Raw genomic sequence first — 16,655 nt, 5'->3', positions numbered from 1 at the left:
CTGCCATCTCCAGCCCTGCTCGCCGTCCCTGCCCGGCTCTCACTCTCCTTCTTTAAGCCCGCCTCTCTCTTACTCTGCCCTGTTTCTCCAGGATCTTGATGACTGTGTGATCCGCCAGACCAACACACAATTCCAATACGGTTATGAATACTTGGGTAACCCTGGCCGGCTTGTCATCACGCCCCTGACAGACAGGTCAGCTGCGTGGAGGGAGCAAGATGCTCGGGGTGGGGGCAGCGAATGCCGCGTGAAGGCTTCCAGGAGCCTGACTTGGGTCCTGTCCTCCACCCTCAGGTGTTACGTGACGCTGACCACAGCATTGCACCTGCATCGAGGGGGCTCGCCCAAAGGACCAGCGGGCACGGGAAAGACGGAGACTGTCAAGGACCTGGGCAAGGCCCTTGGCATGTATGTCATCGTGGTCAACTGTTCCGAGGGCCTGGACTATAAGTCCATGGGCCGAATGTACTCAGGCCTGGCCCAGGTCAGCGTCCTGCCACCCTGTCCCAGAGCCCCTTAAATATCTTTAGTGCCAGAAAATCAGCTGGAACCCAAATTTGGTTCAGTGCTTTGGAACTTATAACATTGCATCTCCTCAGTTCGTTCTTAAGTTTGGCTCATCCCTGCGCCTCCATGAACTGCACTTTGCTTATTTGCAAAATCCGAAGATTATGTAAGGATTAAATAAGTCAATGCATGTAAACTGGTGCAAAGTGCAGGCACTCAGTGCTCACAGGTTCTCCACCCTGGCCGCTTCCCAGCTCGCGCCTTTTCTAGCGTTCAGTCAGATTGTCCCTCTCCGGTGAAAAGCTCTGTCCGGAAACGACAACAGTGCCGTGCCGCGCTCCCCCGCTACCCACCCCCAACATTTTGGAGGCCACATCGCCTACCAAAACAGTTCAGGCAGGGCTGTATTAGTCATGCTTTCTAGTTTCTCTCAACCTGGGGTCCTCCTCTTACTGCCAGTGAATCTGCCTCCTGCCCTACAGACGGGTGCCTGGGGCTGCTTTGATGAGTTTAACCGCATCAACGTTGAGGTGCTGTCGGTGGTGGCCCAGCAGATCCTGTCAATCCTCTCTGCCCTGGCTGCCAACCTCACCCGCTTCTATTTTGAGGGCTTTGAAATAAATCTGGTGTGGTCCTGTGGGATCTTCATCACCATGAACCCGGGTGAGGGCCAGGGAGTGGATGGAGCTCGGGGCGGTGGGGGCGGGGGGGAACTGGGTACCCAAGGCAAACAATGGTGTGCTCCCCTCCCCCATGCCAGGCCCGTGTGTTTAGCCAAGTGAAATGTGGCTAAAGACGGCAAAGTATGAAAGAAGAATGAACATGCAACTTTCTGGGAGAAGAGGAGGCAATCTTAGCGCTCTCCCTAAAAGCATTAATAACCGCCATGGGAATGCAGGGTGAGGCAAAAATAGGTTTACAGTTGTGAGTATGGGAAACAAGAGTTTATTTTTGTATTATTATTTATTGATTATTGTATTATTTTCCATTTGAACAACTGCAAACCTACTTTTGCCCCACCCTGTACAGGTAGCCCCAGCCTTTGAATGTACTTAATTATCCTCTCCCACGGGGCCAGCAGCTCCCGGAGTTCCATGCCATCCCTCTTGAGAATGGGAGAATCTCCCCCAAGCGCAGGCACTGGGGTTCCTCATTACCGTTCCCTCGAAATAGCTCTGGGGGGAGGGTCTAGGGGAAAACAGAAAAGGGTTTAGGCACCGAAAGAATTAGAGAAGCAGCTGTGATTTCTATTAGGACTGACGTTACATTGCATACATGGAACTTGGAAAGATGGGAAATTGGCAGCTCTGCGATTTGAATTTGGAATAAGGCCACGCAGAAAGTAAGGAAACGCCCAGAGATAGGAAAGAGGAGCACATTGGTACTGGAGGAGCCAGGGCCGAGATGCAGATGGGAGCAATCTTGGAGATGGAATTGAAGAGGAAGCCAGGGATGGAGCTAGGCTGGGGAAAATGAGATTGACTGGGAAGTGGGTCTTTGGGGGCAGTCCGGATTCTAAACAAATGGCTCTGTTTTCCAGGCTATGCTGGCCGTACGGAGCTCCCTGAAAATCTTAAATCCATGTTCCGTCCAATTGCTATGGTGGTGCCTGATTCAACTCTTATTGCAGAAATCATTCTCTTCGGGGAGGGCTTTGGCAACTGCAAGGTATTCTGATAATCTTTCACTTCCAATTATTTTATTTCCCTTCCATGATTATTCCCTGGACAGAGGAACTCCATGGAGGCCCTGAGTCAGTTTATCCCGTAAGGGACGTCCTGTCAGTCGGATACACAGGCGGAAGTGTTCAGAGGTCTCCCCTCTACAATGTTACACGTTCACGGTGGTGGTATTCGCAAGGTCTTCTCATGAGGATTGTCCCTAGAGCAACTCCCGGCTGCTTCAAGTCCTGGCACCTCGCTTCTTTTATGCGTAGCTGTCCCTGGGTGCAACAGAGGAATTTGTGGAGAGATAGGTTGTTTCCCCCTCTGTTTTCATCCCTCAGATTCTGGCCAAGAAGGTGTACACACTTTACTCCCTGGCTGTGCAGCAGCTCTCCCGACAGGACCACTATGACTTTGGCCTACGTGCGCTTACCTCGCTCCTGCGCTATGCTGGCAAGAAGCGCCGCCTGCAGCCAGATCTGTCTGATGAAGAGGTAGGTCAGGGACATAGCTCTTGAACCGTAACCTCCACTGTCACTGGTCCTATGTGCCTTCATTAAAGTTTTCAGGTCCTTTCTTTCCCCAGAGATTGAGATTTCCACCTCTCTTCCTATCCCCTGTGTTGTCTGAGTTTTACCTGTTGTACTTTTAAAGACAAGCTTAGGCATATCCATTGTTCTTGGCTCTTGCCCCTCACGGTTTGGAGAGCGAAGGCCTTGTGAGTACCGAGGCCCTCGTACCTTCAGCCTGAGTCTCTGCCTTTTGCCATGCAGGTTTTGCTGCTTTCAATGAGAGATATGAACATTGCCAAGCTAACTTCAGTCGACATGCCACTCTTCAATGCCATCATGCAGGATCTGTTTCCCAGCATTGAGCTGCCTGTCATCGATTATGGCAAGGTATTTGTTCCTCAAGACTCTTCCTGACCTCATATGTGAGTGTAGATCTGGGAATATGACACTTGGCCTTGTTCTGCCATTGACTAGCTGTGACTTTGAGCAAGACACTTGGCTTCTTTTTGGGCTTCCTTGTCTATAAAATGATATAGACCTATTCAAACATTCCACTCTCCCACCACCACTCCCTACTTCTCTCCCAGCCCCCAGCTCACTGGCTCAAGTACTTCCGCTCAACTTCTTTGACTCCATTGAATTCTCTAATCTACTGGCCTGTCTACTTTCTCTCGTCCCACCTGCCCTCTCTTGCCTCTGCTTCTCTCCTCATTTAGGGAGTTTTGAGGAGAGACTGCTAGGAAATGTGTGATATGTGAAAGCGATGGAATGGAAGGGGGTGGAGGAGGAGGATTTTAGAAAGAACAGGAATTTTCTCTTCTGGCAGTGAGACTTTAGATACCCTGAATAATCCTTTCCATTGAAACCACTAAAATGCTGGATAAAAATATAAAAACACGTATTTTTAATTGTATTGCTAAGCTGGAAAGAAAGAATTCTGGTGATGGGGAGGTGAAATGGAAGCAGGGAAATCAGTGAGTGTAAAAGCTGGCTTTCTCCCTGAAAATTTTTGTTGAATTTAAGGTACTTGAGAAGGAAGATAAAGCAGCCCAAGTTTGGGGGCACAAAAGGAAACTCAGCCCTGCACAAACTTCAGCCTGCAGGGCAAAACGCCCTCAGCAAATGGGAAAAAAGAGAAACCCCCGTTGAAAAGGGTTCATACAGTAAAGGAATTTGTTTATTTTGACAGATGATGGGAAGAGGGGGTAGAATTTTTGAGATTTCCTAACTACAAGTCAGCCCTTACGTGGTCTAGGGTCATAATGTATTCTACTGTATAATCCCCAAACTCTCAAACTTAAACTTAATTTTAAGTAGTCCCACATTGTTAGCTTCCCCCAGGTGACTGGCAGAAGCAAGTGCAAATTATTCCTGGAAGAGGAAATTTCAATTTAAGCCTCAAAGAATTATCATAAAAATTCAAGATAGAAGTCCAAGAAAATGAGCAGCTTCTGGTCAAAAGTCACAAAACCCACAAGAGAACACGACACCATGAATGCAAAGCAGAGAAACAACAGAACAACAGAATCAAATCCCCCCAAACTTCAGATATGGAAAGTGAGCAGCACAGAATTACAAATAACAAAATTGAGCATGTTTAAAGAAATAAAAGAGAAGCTTGAAACTATGAGCCAGGTACAAAAGACTTCTAAACTAAGCAGATTTGAAAAAGAACCAATAGAATTCCTATAAGTGAAAAAATATTATCATCGAAATTTAAAGCAACAACTCAATATATAGAGTACTTACAGGTAAAGAAGGTGGATTAAAAGCAATTTTGTTACCTTTTGAAAATCCACTATAATTCTCTAAAGAGATCTCTTAAATAAGGCATCTATATGCAAAAGATGGAGAGAGTGGAAGAAATGGAACAAAAATTTTAGACATAAGAAACAAGTGAATAAGCTGCAACTTACGCAGCAAACCTGACAAGGCTGGAGGTGGGAGAGAGTGAGAGGCCGTTCTCAACAGGCCAAGCGTTTGTGGAATTAGATCCCTCAGTGAGTAGGGAATAAAGGAAGGGCAGCTACATAAGAAGGATTGGAGGCGAACTGTCTCGGAAGACCTCTAGATCCTCCCTTCTCTTTGCTCCCAGGTGACTGTCTCTCCCACTCTGGCATAAGACTAGAGGGTAAAGGGTAGGCCTCTGGATTGGGAGACACCGGTGTAGTTGAGGGCATGAGGAAATCCTATTAAAAGTGGGGATTAAGTGAATGTTTACACATTGATTGCTGAGACTGTCATCTCTCAGCTCCCAGAATGCTGGTGGCAAGACAGGAAATTGGAACAGTTTTCTCTGGGGACTCTGTCTAGCCTAAGAGGAAGAGTCTAAATATGGAGAATAGTGGTTTCCCAATGAAAGTCCTAGGAAAATCATCTATGGGAACACTCACAGCCTATAAGCCCCACTCCCAGTCAGGGCTTCCGTTCAGTTCTTCACCATTGTTTATGCGCAGAAAACCAGGGGTCACCACACATCTGAGGAAAGGAAAGCAGCTGAAACAAGTAGGAAAAAGCAAGTTGGAGAAAAGAGAAAATGCAGAGAAAGAAAAGGTTTCCTTTCTTTTTTCTTTTTTTTTTTTTTTAGTCATTGTATTCTCAGAGATAAGATTAAGATAGTGTCTCCCTGAAATATTATTAAAAAGAAATATTCCAGAAAATAGAGCAGACATAGGGGAAAAAAGATAAGATTCAAAAGCCAGTCAGAAAAGGCAACAGCCAGATAATAGGCGTTTGAAAAAGTAGGAACAGAGAAAATGGAGGAGGGGGCAGGATCGACAGTGAAACAATTCAAGAAGAATCCCCAGAACTGAGGGGTCTAAGTTTCCCAAGTGGAAGGACCCACAAACGCATGATGCAATGGATAAAATAAATCCTTAACAAGGCCGGGCATTGTGACATTTAAAAACACCAAGACAAGGAGAAGACTTAACAAGCTTCTCCAGAGAGAGAAAATTAAAACAAACAACCAACCAAAAAAAGAGGTAACATGTAAAGATCAAGAATTTAAACGGTGGACTTTTCAGTAGCAATATTGAATCTCTATCAATGGAGCAGCCTTCAACTCTGTTCTCAAGGAAATTATTTTCAACCTCAAATTCTATTCCCAGCTAGCCTGTTACACAGGAGGCTAGGTAAGAGATATTTCAGACATGCAGACTCTCAAAAAGCATTACCTCCAATATATGCTTTCTGAGAAAGCTACTAGAAGGTAATGTTCTACCAAAATGCAGAAGCTTATCAAGGAAGGAAAACAGAGGACAGAGGATGATGGTCGCACACCTGACAGGAAGAAGCCGATCTAGATTGGAGGAAATCTGAATGCTTCTTTCAGTAAATCTGAAAGAAGAAATTCATGCCTCATGTGAATAAATGTTTTCAGATTTAGTTAACTGGCAGAGTTTGAAGTTGAATTAGAGATCAGTATGTTAAAAACTAAGCAAACAAAAGACAGCAAATATTAGCCTCTAGGGAAAACAAAAATGTTGTTTAGGAAAGGGAAAATAATCATACACTGAATAGTACACGATGTTATACTAATCTTTAATTGTTTAGAAGAGACACAACTAAAATATAAAGACAAAGGGCTGAGAGTCAAAGAATAGAAAACGATGCCTCAGGTAAATACTAATCAGAAGAAAGCTGAGGTAGCAATATTAGACAACATAGATTTTTAGGTAAAAAGCACTACTAGAAAAAAAGAAAGTCACTTAATAAAAAAGATTCAATTTACCAGGAAGATAAAACAATTCTAAATTTAGAGGCACCTAAAAATATAGCCTCAAAATAAGTAGAGCAAAATTTTGCAGAATTACAAGGAGAAATAGATAAATCTAGCATTGTAGTGGGGATCTTAACATCTTCCAATAATTAATAGGCCCAGCCGACTAGAAATCAGTTAAGATATAGAATATGTGAACAACACAATCTTGATTTAATAAATATCCGTAGCAGTTGCATTTGATAATTGAAGAATAGCCATTTCTTCTAAGCACACATAGAATATTTAGGAGGTTGGCCATGCGAAGGGTATAAATCTGCCTCAAAAATTTCAAAGGAATTTATTCAAAACATTTTCTGATCACAATCATAACTCTACTGATATTAGGCGGAGTTGCCTTTCTGGCATTAAGAATATTAAAGGTAAAGGGGGACTTTCATAATGTTAAAGGGGTCCATGTCCCAAAAGATATAACAACCCTAAATTTATATGCACTTAATAATATAACTACAAATAGATAAAACAAGATTGACAGAAAAGGAGAAATAGATAAAACCACAATCCTTGTGAGAAATCTTGATATACTTCTCTCAGAAATTGATGAAGCAAGCAGATCAAAAAATCCGTAAAGATACAGAATGGAATGCTTTTAACCAATTTGATTTGACACAAATAGAACATTTTATGCAACAATTGCTGTAACATAACCTTCTCAAGTGTGCATGGAACTTTTACCAAAATTGACCGTGTGCTGGGCTATTAAATATAGGCCTATAAATTTCAAATGATTGAAAAGTATACAGAGCATGGTCTCTGACCACAATAGAGTTGAACTAGGAGCCAATAACAAAATATAATTTTAAAAGCCCAGATGTTTGGAAATTAGGCATTGTAATTCTAAATAACTCATGGGTCAAAGGAGGAATTAGAAAATATTTTAAAATGAATAAAAGGACAAAATGGCGCCCTAAACTTGTGGCATGTTGCTAACCATGCACATGTGTATCTAACGGGGGAGCAAAGGGGTAATGGCCACAAGAAGGGTATCTTAAGATGGACAAACGAAGCAGGCAACAGCTCAGATAGCAGAAGGAGGAGGTAGTGGTGAGGCGTCTCAGTGGTGTTAGAGAGATACAAGTAAAGATCTTGCATTATTTGAAATTATTTGGTTGCATTGGCTGTATGTTTAAAAATTTCACAGTATTCTGGGACTGATCCATATGGTCATGGTTCTGTAAGCATTGTTAGGTGATGATTTGTTCAGTATCTGGCTCTCCTACCAGACTATAACTCTGCAGTAGGATGAACTCTACTTTGTTCTCAGTGCCCAACACACTGCTTGGCACATAATATAGAGACTTAATAAATATTTGTTGAGCCCTGGCTGGTATGGCTCAGTGGATTGAGTACTGGCCTGCGAACCAAAAGGTCTTTGGTTCGATTCCCAGTCAGGGCACATGCCTGGGTTGCAGGCTGGGTCCCCAGTTAGGGGCATGCGGGAGGCAACCACACATTGATGTTTCTCTCCTTCTCTTTCTCCCTCCCTTCCCCTCTGTCTAAAAAATAAATAAATAAAATCTTTAAACAGATTTTAAAAATAATTAAGATAAAAAATATTTGTTGAATAATATTAGAAAAATGTGTACAGCACGTCATACATTGTATTTTATATTGACTATTTTATCTAATGCAACAACCTTATGAGAAAAGTTATCACCATTATTCTAGTTACCAGATGAAGAAATGGAGAAGTGACTTACGTTCACATGGCTGCAGGCTGGGCACCGGGCTGGCTGACTGCAGAGCCCAATCTCTTAACTCTGCCATTGGTCAGCTTTCCAGGGAATGAACAACTGCCAGTCTGCAAAGGGTCCTGGTGCTATTTTTTAACAGCTGGAACATTATCCTCCAAAAGTACTGGGGAGATTTGAAAGTCCTTTGCAGTCCTCTTCCTTTCTCTTCTATTTCCTGTATTTTTCCCTTCCCTCAGCTGCGGGAGGCCATCGAACAGGAGATTCGAGAAATGGGCCTGCAGATCACTCCATTCACCCTCACCAAGGTCCTCCAGTTGTATGAAACCAAGAGCTCCCGCCACTCCACCATGATCGTGGGCTGTACGGGCAGTGGCAAGACGACGGCCTGGCGGATTCTCCAGTCCTCCTTGGCCTCCCTGTGCCGCGCTGGAGAGCCCAACTTCAATATCGTTAGAGTACGGGGTTGGGACCGTGAAGCCATTGGCAGAGACCTGAGTAGCAGGAAGACCCTGGAGGCCGGGGGCAGGGATGCATGGGGGCCGGGAGGGCAGGACAGGCCCGGGGGCAGTGCCTGGGTCCAAGGAGGCCTGGCAGAGAGGAGAGCGAGAAGGGGCACGTACAAATTCCTGGACTTAGAGGGAGATCTTGGGACTTGCACCTGCCAGCAGCTCAGAGTCCCATCCTGTGTCATTTTCAGGAGTTCCCTTTGAACCCAAAGGCATTGTCCCTGGGGGAGCTGTATGGGGAATATGACCTTAACACTAACGAATGGACAGATGGCATCCTGTCCAGCGTCATGCGGATGGCATGTGCAGGTACCCAAAGGATCGTGAGGTGGGGAGAACAGATGCCTCAGTCTCCTGTGGGGGTGGGCATTCTGGGGGTAGAAAGCTCAGTTTGGGAGAAAAATGCTTGGAGAATGGTGAGGTACAAGGACACATGGACTTGCATCTATGAGGAGATGAGTGTGGAGGGCCCTAGCTGAGAAAGCTCTGGTTTCCTTATTATCCACCTTCTACCAAGATGAGAAACCAGATGAGAAGTGGATCCTTTTTGATGGCCCTGTGGACACGCTGTGGATTGAGAGCATGAACTCTGTCATGGATGACAACAAGGTGTTGACCCTCATCAATGGAGAACGCATCGCAATGCCTGAGCAGGTACGGGGAGGCCTGACTACCGAGGCCCCGCAGACGTGGAAACTGGAGGGCAATAGGCAGGGCACAGGGCGAGAGCAGGGGGGTCCTCAGGGAAGAGGAGGTTCTATAGGAGAGCGCTGAGGAGGAGCACAGCTGCTTTCAGGGGAAACTGAGACTGAAGAAAAAATGCCTGCCACCACGGCTGCGGAGAACAATCATATGGAAAAGAACCTTGTGCACTAGGAAGCACTACATAGACTGGGCAGTCCTTCTCGCCTTCGTCTCCACTTACACAGGAGGGAGGGCCTTCTCTTGTGCACCTGGGATTATGAATTCATGGGCTGTAAAGCCCACCGTTTTCCACCCACTCACACAATGCAGGTGAGAGTAACTTTTTTAGTAAAGATCACCTTGAATGAGGTCTAATTTTTTTTTTTAACAGACAAATCATTTGTAAAGCTCAGGTCTTTATTCACCCTGCCACAGTTGGTGCTTGGCAGAAATATCTTGGGGCACTGGAGTTCTGGGCAGGGAGGCGTGAAAAACAAGGTTCTGACAAAGTATATCCTTAGGTGTCTCTCCTGTTTGAAGTGGAGAACTTGGCGGTGGCCTCTCCAGCCACCGTGTCTCGCTGTGGGATGGTGTACACTGACTACGCTGACCTGGGCTGGAAGCCCTATGTTCAGTCATGGCTAGAGAAGAGGCCAAAGGTATGAAGGGAACTGAGGAGAGGGAAGATACCAGCATTGCCTACGGGACATAAGAATGAATGAAAGCCCTTGCATATTCAATTCCAGGCTGAGGTAGAGCCCCTTCAACGCATGTTTGAAAAATTTATCAACAAGATGCTGACCTTCAAGAAGGACAATTGCAATGAACTGGTGCCGCTACCCGAATACAGTGGAATCATCTCCCTCTGCAAGCTGTACTCGGCCCTGGCCACGCCAGAGAATGGGGTAAGGGGGACCAGGGCAGGGCCAGGCAGGAAGGGCTCATGACTTCCCGGAACAACTTCAGGGAAATGGCATGTCTGAGACATGAGTTGAACACCTGGCTTGAGTGGAACAGAGACCCCAAGGGAAGGCTACATTGACCATGGCGGCAGTGAGGGGTGCGCGCATGCGTGTGTGTGTACTGGAAGGCCAAACTAAGGTCTCTCAATTGGACATTGTACACGATGGGGCCCACTACAATTTCCTCTTTATATTTTGGGAACTGAGGATAATTCACATGGTTCCTCATTTCTCTATCCTTTCAAAAAAATAAATATTAAATCTTGGGATACTGTTTCTGCTGGAAGGAGCTCCCAATGTAATCTAACAAGCAGTTTCAGAAATTTTCAGATTACCCCTGGCCTGTGTGGCTCAGTGGATTGAGTGCCAGCCTGCAAACCAAGGGGGTGTCGGTTCGATTCCCAGCTAGGGTACCTGCCTGGGTTGCAGGCCAGGTGCCCATTAGGGGGCATAGGAGGGGCAACCACGCTTTGATGCTTCTTTCCCTCTCTTTCTCCCTCCCTTCCCCTCTGTCTAAAAAATAAATAAATAAAACCTTAAAAGAAAAAAGAAATTTCCAGATTAACTGATACATAAGAAAAAATTTTGTTCAGTTTAAAATTATGGAGTAAGGACCAAAATGGTATATCTTTTTCTGTTGAGATTAAATCACTGCCTAGAAATGTTTTGTGTTGTTTTTAAGGATTGCCAGATAATTAAGTCGTTAATATAAAGTTATATAACAGTTAAGATCTATATCAGTGCATGTCATTCCTGATACAACTAATGTAACTTAAAACTATGTAGATAGAATTTCAAGGTCACATATGGACAAAGGACAGTAGCCCCAGGTGCTCAGGAGGACCGGCAAGGGGGAGGCTGAGCCCAGGGGGAAGAGCACTGATGAACAGAACAAAGGGAGGAGGGCTCTCATTCTGGGTGAAGAGAAACGGCCTTCACAAAAACGTGGAAACACAAGAGTCTGTCGCTGCTGGGTAAGGAAGGGTGGGGGTGGTGTTTGCCTGCAGACCCTCTTCAGTGGAGCAGAGACCCCAAGAAGACGATGGGGAGATGTGTTGCATGTTGGGATGAGCTGGAGAGACAGACTAAGGACTCTAGACTGAATATGGTAGACAATAGAGTCTCGGCACCATTTCCCATCTATATTTTGAAGATTGAGGGTTATTCTAAGACCAACTCCGGTAATCTGGACTGGACAGCACGCTGTATATCACGTGACCTACAGCGTTAGGTGTTTTAATTTAGATCCCATGCCCAAGAGCTCTGCACCCACGGGCCTGTGGCTGTTTCACAAAGTAGGTTAGAGATGACGTGAATGATGCCAGGCTGGCTGCCTGCTGGCCATTCCCCCAAGGAGTTCAGGTTGTTCGCACAGCCCCACGTGCGCCCTTCGCCCTGTCCAAGGGCAGCGCCTGCACGGGCCCTTTGGGTTGGGGGTTGAGAGCATGAGCTCTAAATACGCTGTTTCTGCAATTAAGTTGGTACATTTTAAATTTTAATTTTTAATTACTCAAGTAACAGTTCAATCTAGTTTCCTTTCTAAAAATGACAATTTTTTTACACAACGCTGCAGTTGTTTTTAATCACCTTCACCCTTCCAGTCCTGGTCTACTTTCCTCTACATGCAGGTATCTCCTGTAGTGTGTTTGTTTGTATGTGTCATTCCAGGCCTATTAAAAGTGCACATTTACATACAAGTCCATAGGTACCCATAGAAAATGTGGTATTTGCAAAAGTGTACCTTGCTATATACCACGCTTACAATATGCTTATTAAATCAACAATATGTGTTTGAGTTCTATACTGCTACATGTAGATTAACTTCATTGCTTTTAACTGCTATATAATATTCCATGGTAAAACATGACATTTTATTCTTTCATTCCTCTACTGGTGGATGTTTAGGTCATCTCCAATTTTTTGCAGTTACAAAGAAGTGACCACAAGTGTCCCTGGACCTGTCCCCTTGAGCAACTGTGGGCACTTCTTCAGGGCACACACAGGGTGGCTGGGTCCCTGCTGTGTCTTTATAACTTAGTAGAGAAGAAACTCAGGGCCACTTCTGGGCTACAAAGAGTTTCAGGTTCATCTAAATGTCTTAGATTTATGTTTATCTACACCCATATGGTTTTCCAAACAGAACCAGGAAGGGAGGAAAACTCTAGACCTTTGTGATGATCTGCCAACGCAAATCCCTTTATCTCTTACATATGCAGAGTATTTCCCCTTGTCTTTTTCCATCCAGATGAACCCAGCTGATGGTGAGAACTATGTCTCTATGGTAGAGATGACATTTGTGTTCAGCATGATCTGGTCTGTGTGTGCCTCTGTGGATGAGGAAGGCCGCAAGAAGATCGACAGTTACCTCCGAGAGATTGAGGGCTCTTTTCCTAATAAGGTCAGGGCCCCCAAACCAGCTGGCCTATTTTTCCTGTTTTTCCAGCACCCACCTGTTCCCTGGTCCTCAGACACTTCTCGAGTTTCAGCCTGCCTGCCCGGCTCTCTTTCTTTCCCCAGCGTTCCTGGAGCACCTTTTTCTGGGCAGGGGAGAACTAAAGGGAGGCTTTGGTAACCTGACACACATTTCCTCTTCAGGACACAGTGTATGAGTATTTTGTGGACCCCAAGATGAGAAGCTGGACATCATTTGAGGATAAGCTCCCTAAAAGTTGGCGCTACCCTTCAAAGTGAGAGCCAGGCCTTGGGGGTAGTTTAGACGTGGAGCTGCAGCTGCTGGGGGATGTGGCCTAGAAGCAAAAGTGAGAATGGAGCGGGTGGATCCCAGAGCAGAGATGACCCGAGCACAGGAAGTGGGACTGCGGAGATATGGACAGGGTCCTTGGGGGAAGGCCTGATCCCCAGGCCCCACAGGAGGCAGAGCTGGTGGCTAGAGAGTGGCGATGCCAGAGGAGGATGACCGCTGGGGGGCAGAATGAAGGGGCGTCAGAAAGGAGAGGGCCAATGGTCTTTGAGACGTGATTCCCTTTCCTCCCTAGTTCCCCCTTCTATAAGATTATGGTGCCCACTGTCGACACTGTTCGCTACAACTACCTGGTGAGCACCTTGGTGGCCAACCAGATTCCTGTCCTGCTGGTGGGTCCCGTGGGGACTGGGAAAACCTCCATCGCCCAGAGCGTTCTGCAGTCCTTGCCCTCCAGCCAGTGGTCCGTGCTCATTGTCAACATGTCCGCACAGGTGTGTTACAGGACCCAGGGGTCAGGCGCCCGTGCCCCGCTCTCTCCCTGCCCTCTGCTCTCTCTTGGGATCCAAGTCTCTGGTTGATCCTCCTTTCTAACTCCGCATCTCTCTTGAGGGACCCAAGCATTCATTCTGTACCTTTTCCACCAGACCACATCCAATAATGTGCAGAGCATCATTGAGAGCAGGGTGGAGAAGAGAACCAAGGGTGTCTATGTGCCATTTGGGGGCAAAAGCATGATCACCTTTATGGATGACTTAAATATGCCAGCGAAGGACACATTTGGGTCTCAGCCACCCCTGGAGCTGATTCGCCTCTGGATTGACTATGGCTTCTGGTATGATCGTTTGAAGCAGACCATCAAGTACATTCGGGTAAGTATCTGGGGTGTTTGTTCTCTGTTCCCTCCCATGGCAGGTTCGGCACCCCCTGCACTGGGATGCCAGGATGGAATCCTATACCCTCCTATTCCTTCCACACAGGAGTATCCTGCCTTTCTCAGAACTGAGATAACAGCCTCCTAAGTTATCAATTTCTCTTATTAACTCTCCCCGTTGTCCCTGCCCAAAGGCTACTGTCCTCTAACTGCCACTCCCTCGTCAGGCCTCTTACACTGTGCTCACATGCCAACCCTGATGCCATGCTACCCAGAGCTGTCTAGGTGCCCAGAGTCTATAACTCCCCTCGCTAGGGCTTCTCTGTCTCCTATTTTTGCAGTAACCTCCCCCATGATATCCGTTCTGCCCTCCCAACCCAGGATCCAGGCATCTCCCTTCAGTCTGGGCTCTTCTCCCATCAGATTCTGAGCACCTTGTTTGTTTCTTTTTCCTGAGTCAAGGGGCAACAGCAATTTCAGCCTGATTTCGGGGCTGCCCATCTCTCTGGCACTCAGGGTCAAAAACCCACCTACCAGTTAATATAGTCATATGTTTCTGAGAATATATACATGCACACCTGTGGATAGGTATACATTAAAAATAGAAAAAAGGTCTAGAATGTCTAAGCAAATGTTGGTTTTTAACTTACCTCTATTTTCTAATTTGGGTACATGGATTATAATGATGAAATAAAAACAAATGCATTACTTTAATAATTCTTAAAAAAATGTTACTAATCCCTTCCTTCTCTTCACCTTCCCTGCCCTCATTACCTCGTGTTCCTTCCTGCTGATTCCTTTTTTTTTTTTTTTGCCTTTTTCCACTTTTATTGTTAGAGCTAATTGTGGTTCCTAGTAATGCTTTGTTTCTGCATATAAATGTAAGAAAGTGTCTCATGAACTCATTTCTATTTTCAGTGTTATATATTTGAGCTAATGTGAATGCTTTTCTTTTTTTCTTCTTAAAATATTTCTTCCTGCTGATTCTGTCCCTGTCCCTCTTCCTGCTTGTCCCTCCGTGTCCTACCTTCCTCTTGGCTCCTTTCACACCTTCCCTGTCTCTGTGCCTCCTCTAATCCGCTCTTCCCATCCGTCTCTCTGCCCTGTCTTGTCTTTGCTCTCTAGGACATGTTCCTGATGGCTGCCATGGGCCCCCCCGGGGGCGGACGGACTGCCATCTCCCCTCGGCTGCAGAGCTGCTTCAACATCATCAACATGGCCTTCCCCACAGTGAGGGCAACTGGGGCCGGCGGAGGGGGGCGTAGAAGGCAAAACTGTCTGTGTCCTAGAAAATGAGGGGCAAACCGAGGAGGGGGCTCAGGGGCCCCCTTAGGCAGAGTTGCATGCAGGAAGCTGTAATCTGTGGAGGGGAGGCTGCCATCTGCAGGAGCCTTTGCTTCTCCTGAAAAGAGCCGCCCGAAAGTGGAGCTCGCCCGGCCCTAGAATGGGAAGTGTCACTGCCACGGTGGGCAGGGAGGGCAGGGGCGCCGCGTAGGCTAAGGGAGGTAAACCCCACAAGGCTGACAGCCGAGAGCGCTGCCAGGCTTAGGATGAGGCAAACCAGGCACTCAGGGGCGCCAAAAATAATCGGTTGTCAAGATCAATAATATTTTAATGCGTATATTTTTTTAAAAGTAAGCCCAAAATTTCATTATGAACAAAATACAAACCTCTTAAATGAATACAAGATTGGCACAATACCATGCTGAGCCATATTGGAGCCTGAGGCAAAAAGAAAAATCGAGAATACTAATTCCATTTTTATTTAAAATGTTGGTGTTTGTTCATCATAGCTATTTTGCATTAATTTTGATTCTTAAATATTGCATCGAAATGTTATTTCTCTTGATTTCTGAGGGGTTTTTTGGGCGTCCCTTAAATTCTGTCCCCAAGGCCCGGCTAAAAAGCCAGGAGCCTGCGAAAGTGAATCAGAGAGTCTGTTTCTAGGAGTCTCAGATCATCCGAATATTCGGCACCATGATCAATCAGAAGCTTCAGGACTTTGAGGAAGAGGTGAAGCCCATTGGGAACGTGGTGACTGAGGCCACCTTAGATGTGTACAACACTGTGGTCCAGCGCTTCCTGCCCACACCCGCCAAGATCCACTACCTCTTCAACCTTCGAGACATCTCCAAGGTAAAACCCAGCTGACCTTGCCCCTCTGCTTCGCACAGCCTCCATGCAAGCGTTCTTTTCTTAAAGTAAGCCTTGGTGCTCAGTAGCATTCCATAAACCCTAAATCACCCCATCCTTGAATGCTGCGTTCTTTGGCCTTTTCTCTAAAATTTCTGAAGAAATTCCCATCCCTCCCTCCACCTTACCAGCCATGCCTCTTCCCCAGGTATTCCAGGGCATGCTTAGAGCCAACAAGGACTTCCATGACACCAAGTCCAGCATCACACGGCTCTGGATCCATGAATGTTTCAGGTGAGATGCCTGTGCCCCTGCAGGTCCAGGCTTCGGCAGCCTTGCTCCAAGCCCCACCTCTACCTCGTCCCTGTGCTCCTTTTCCCAGGGTCCTTTGTCGTCTTATTCCCAGATCTCACCCCAACTCCCTCCCAACAGAGTCTTCTCTGACCGACTGGTTGATGCAGCAGACACGGAAGCCTTTGTGGCCATCCTAAGTGACAAACTCGGCTCCTTCTTTGACCTCACATTTCATAATCTTTGTCCCAACAAACGCTCTCCTATCTTTGGTGAGTTGGGAGCTGTGGCTGTGGTGCGCTGGCGACTCTTTGGAGGTGGGTTAGAAGATGGGTCGAGGATGGAG

General features: G+C 46.2%; 1 protein-coding gene across 1 annotated transcript in view; it reads left to right on the top strand.

Moving 5' to 3' along the window:
• DNAH2 (dynein axonemal heavy chain 2) overlaps nucleotides 1–16,655 on the top strand; it is a 94,695-nt gene that overhangs the window by 47,580 nt on the left and 30,460 nt on the right. Inside the window, exons 33-51 of the mRNA XM_054575597.1 lie at nucleotides 92–195; nucleotides 295–484; nucleotides 990–1,170; nucleotides 2,048–2,175; nucleotides 2,513–2,665; nucleotides 2,945–3,070; nucleotides 8,395–8,613; nucleotides 8,856–8,973; nucleotides 9,182–9,318; nucleotides 9,870–10,007; nucleotides 10,095–10,253; nucleotides 12,556–12,708; nucleotides 12,906–12,997; nucleotides 13,307–13,505; nucleotides 13,659–13,883; nucleotides 15,011–15,115; nucleotides 15,833–16,021; nucleotides 16,227–16,312; nucleotides 16,451–16,581. Of these exons, the coding sequence (XP_054431572.1) occupies nucleotides 92–195; nucleotides 295–484; nucleotides 990–1,170; nucleotides 2,048–2,175; nucleotides 2,513–2,665; nucleotides 2,945–3,070; nucleotides 8,395–8,613; nucleotides 8,856–8,973; nucleotides 9,182–9,318; nucleotides 9,870–10,007; nucleotides 10,095–10,253; nucleotides 12,556–12,708; nucleotides 12,906–12,997; nucleotides 13,307–13,505; nucleotides 13,659–13,883; nucleotides 15,011–15,115; nucleotides 15,833–16,021; nucleotides 16,227–16,312; nucleotides 16,451–16,581 (2,833 nt within the window). The remainder of the gene's footprint in view (nucleotides 1–91; nucleotides 196–294; nucleotides 485–989; nucleotides 1,171–2,047; nucleotides 2,176–2,512; nucleotides 2,666–2,944; nucleotides 3,071–8,394; nucleotides 8,614–8,855; nucleotides 8,974–9,181; nucleotides 9,319–9,869; nucleotides 10,008–10,094; nucleotides 10,254–12,555; nucleotides 12,709–12,905; nucleotides 12,998–13,306; nucleotides 13,506–13,658; nucleotides 13,884–15,010; nucleotides 15,116–15,832; nucleotides 16,022–16,226; nucleotides 16,313–16,450; nucleotides 16,582–16,655) is intronic.

This window comes from Pteronotus mesoamericanus, unplaced genomic scaffold, assembly GCF_021234165.1.
Source record: "Pteronotus mesoamericanus isolate MK-2021 breed Mesoamerican mustached bat unplaced genomic scaffold, CSHL_Meso_final contig_317, whole genome shotgun sequence".
Classification (NCBI taxonomy): domain Eukaryota; kingdom Metazoa; phylum Chordata; class Mammalia; order Chiroptera; family Mormoopidae; genus Pteronotus; species Pteronotus mesoamericanus.
Note: the sequence above shows the minus strand (reverse complement) of the source record. Positions and strands in the feature narration are given on the sequence as shown.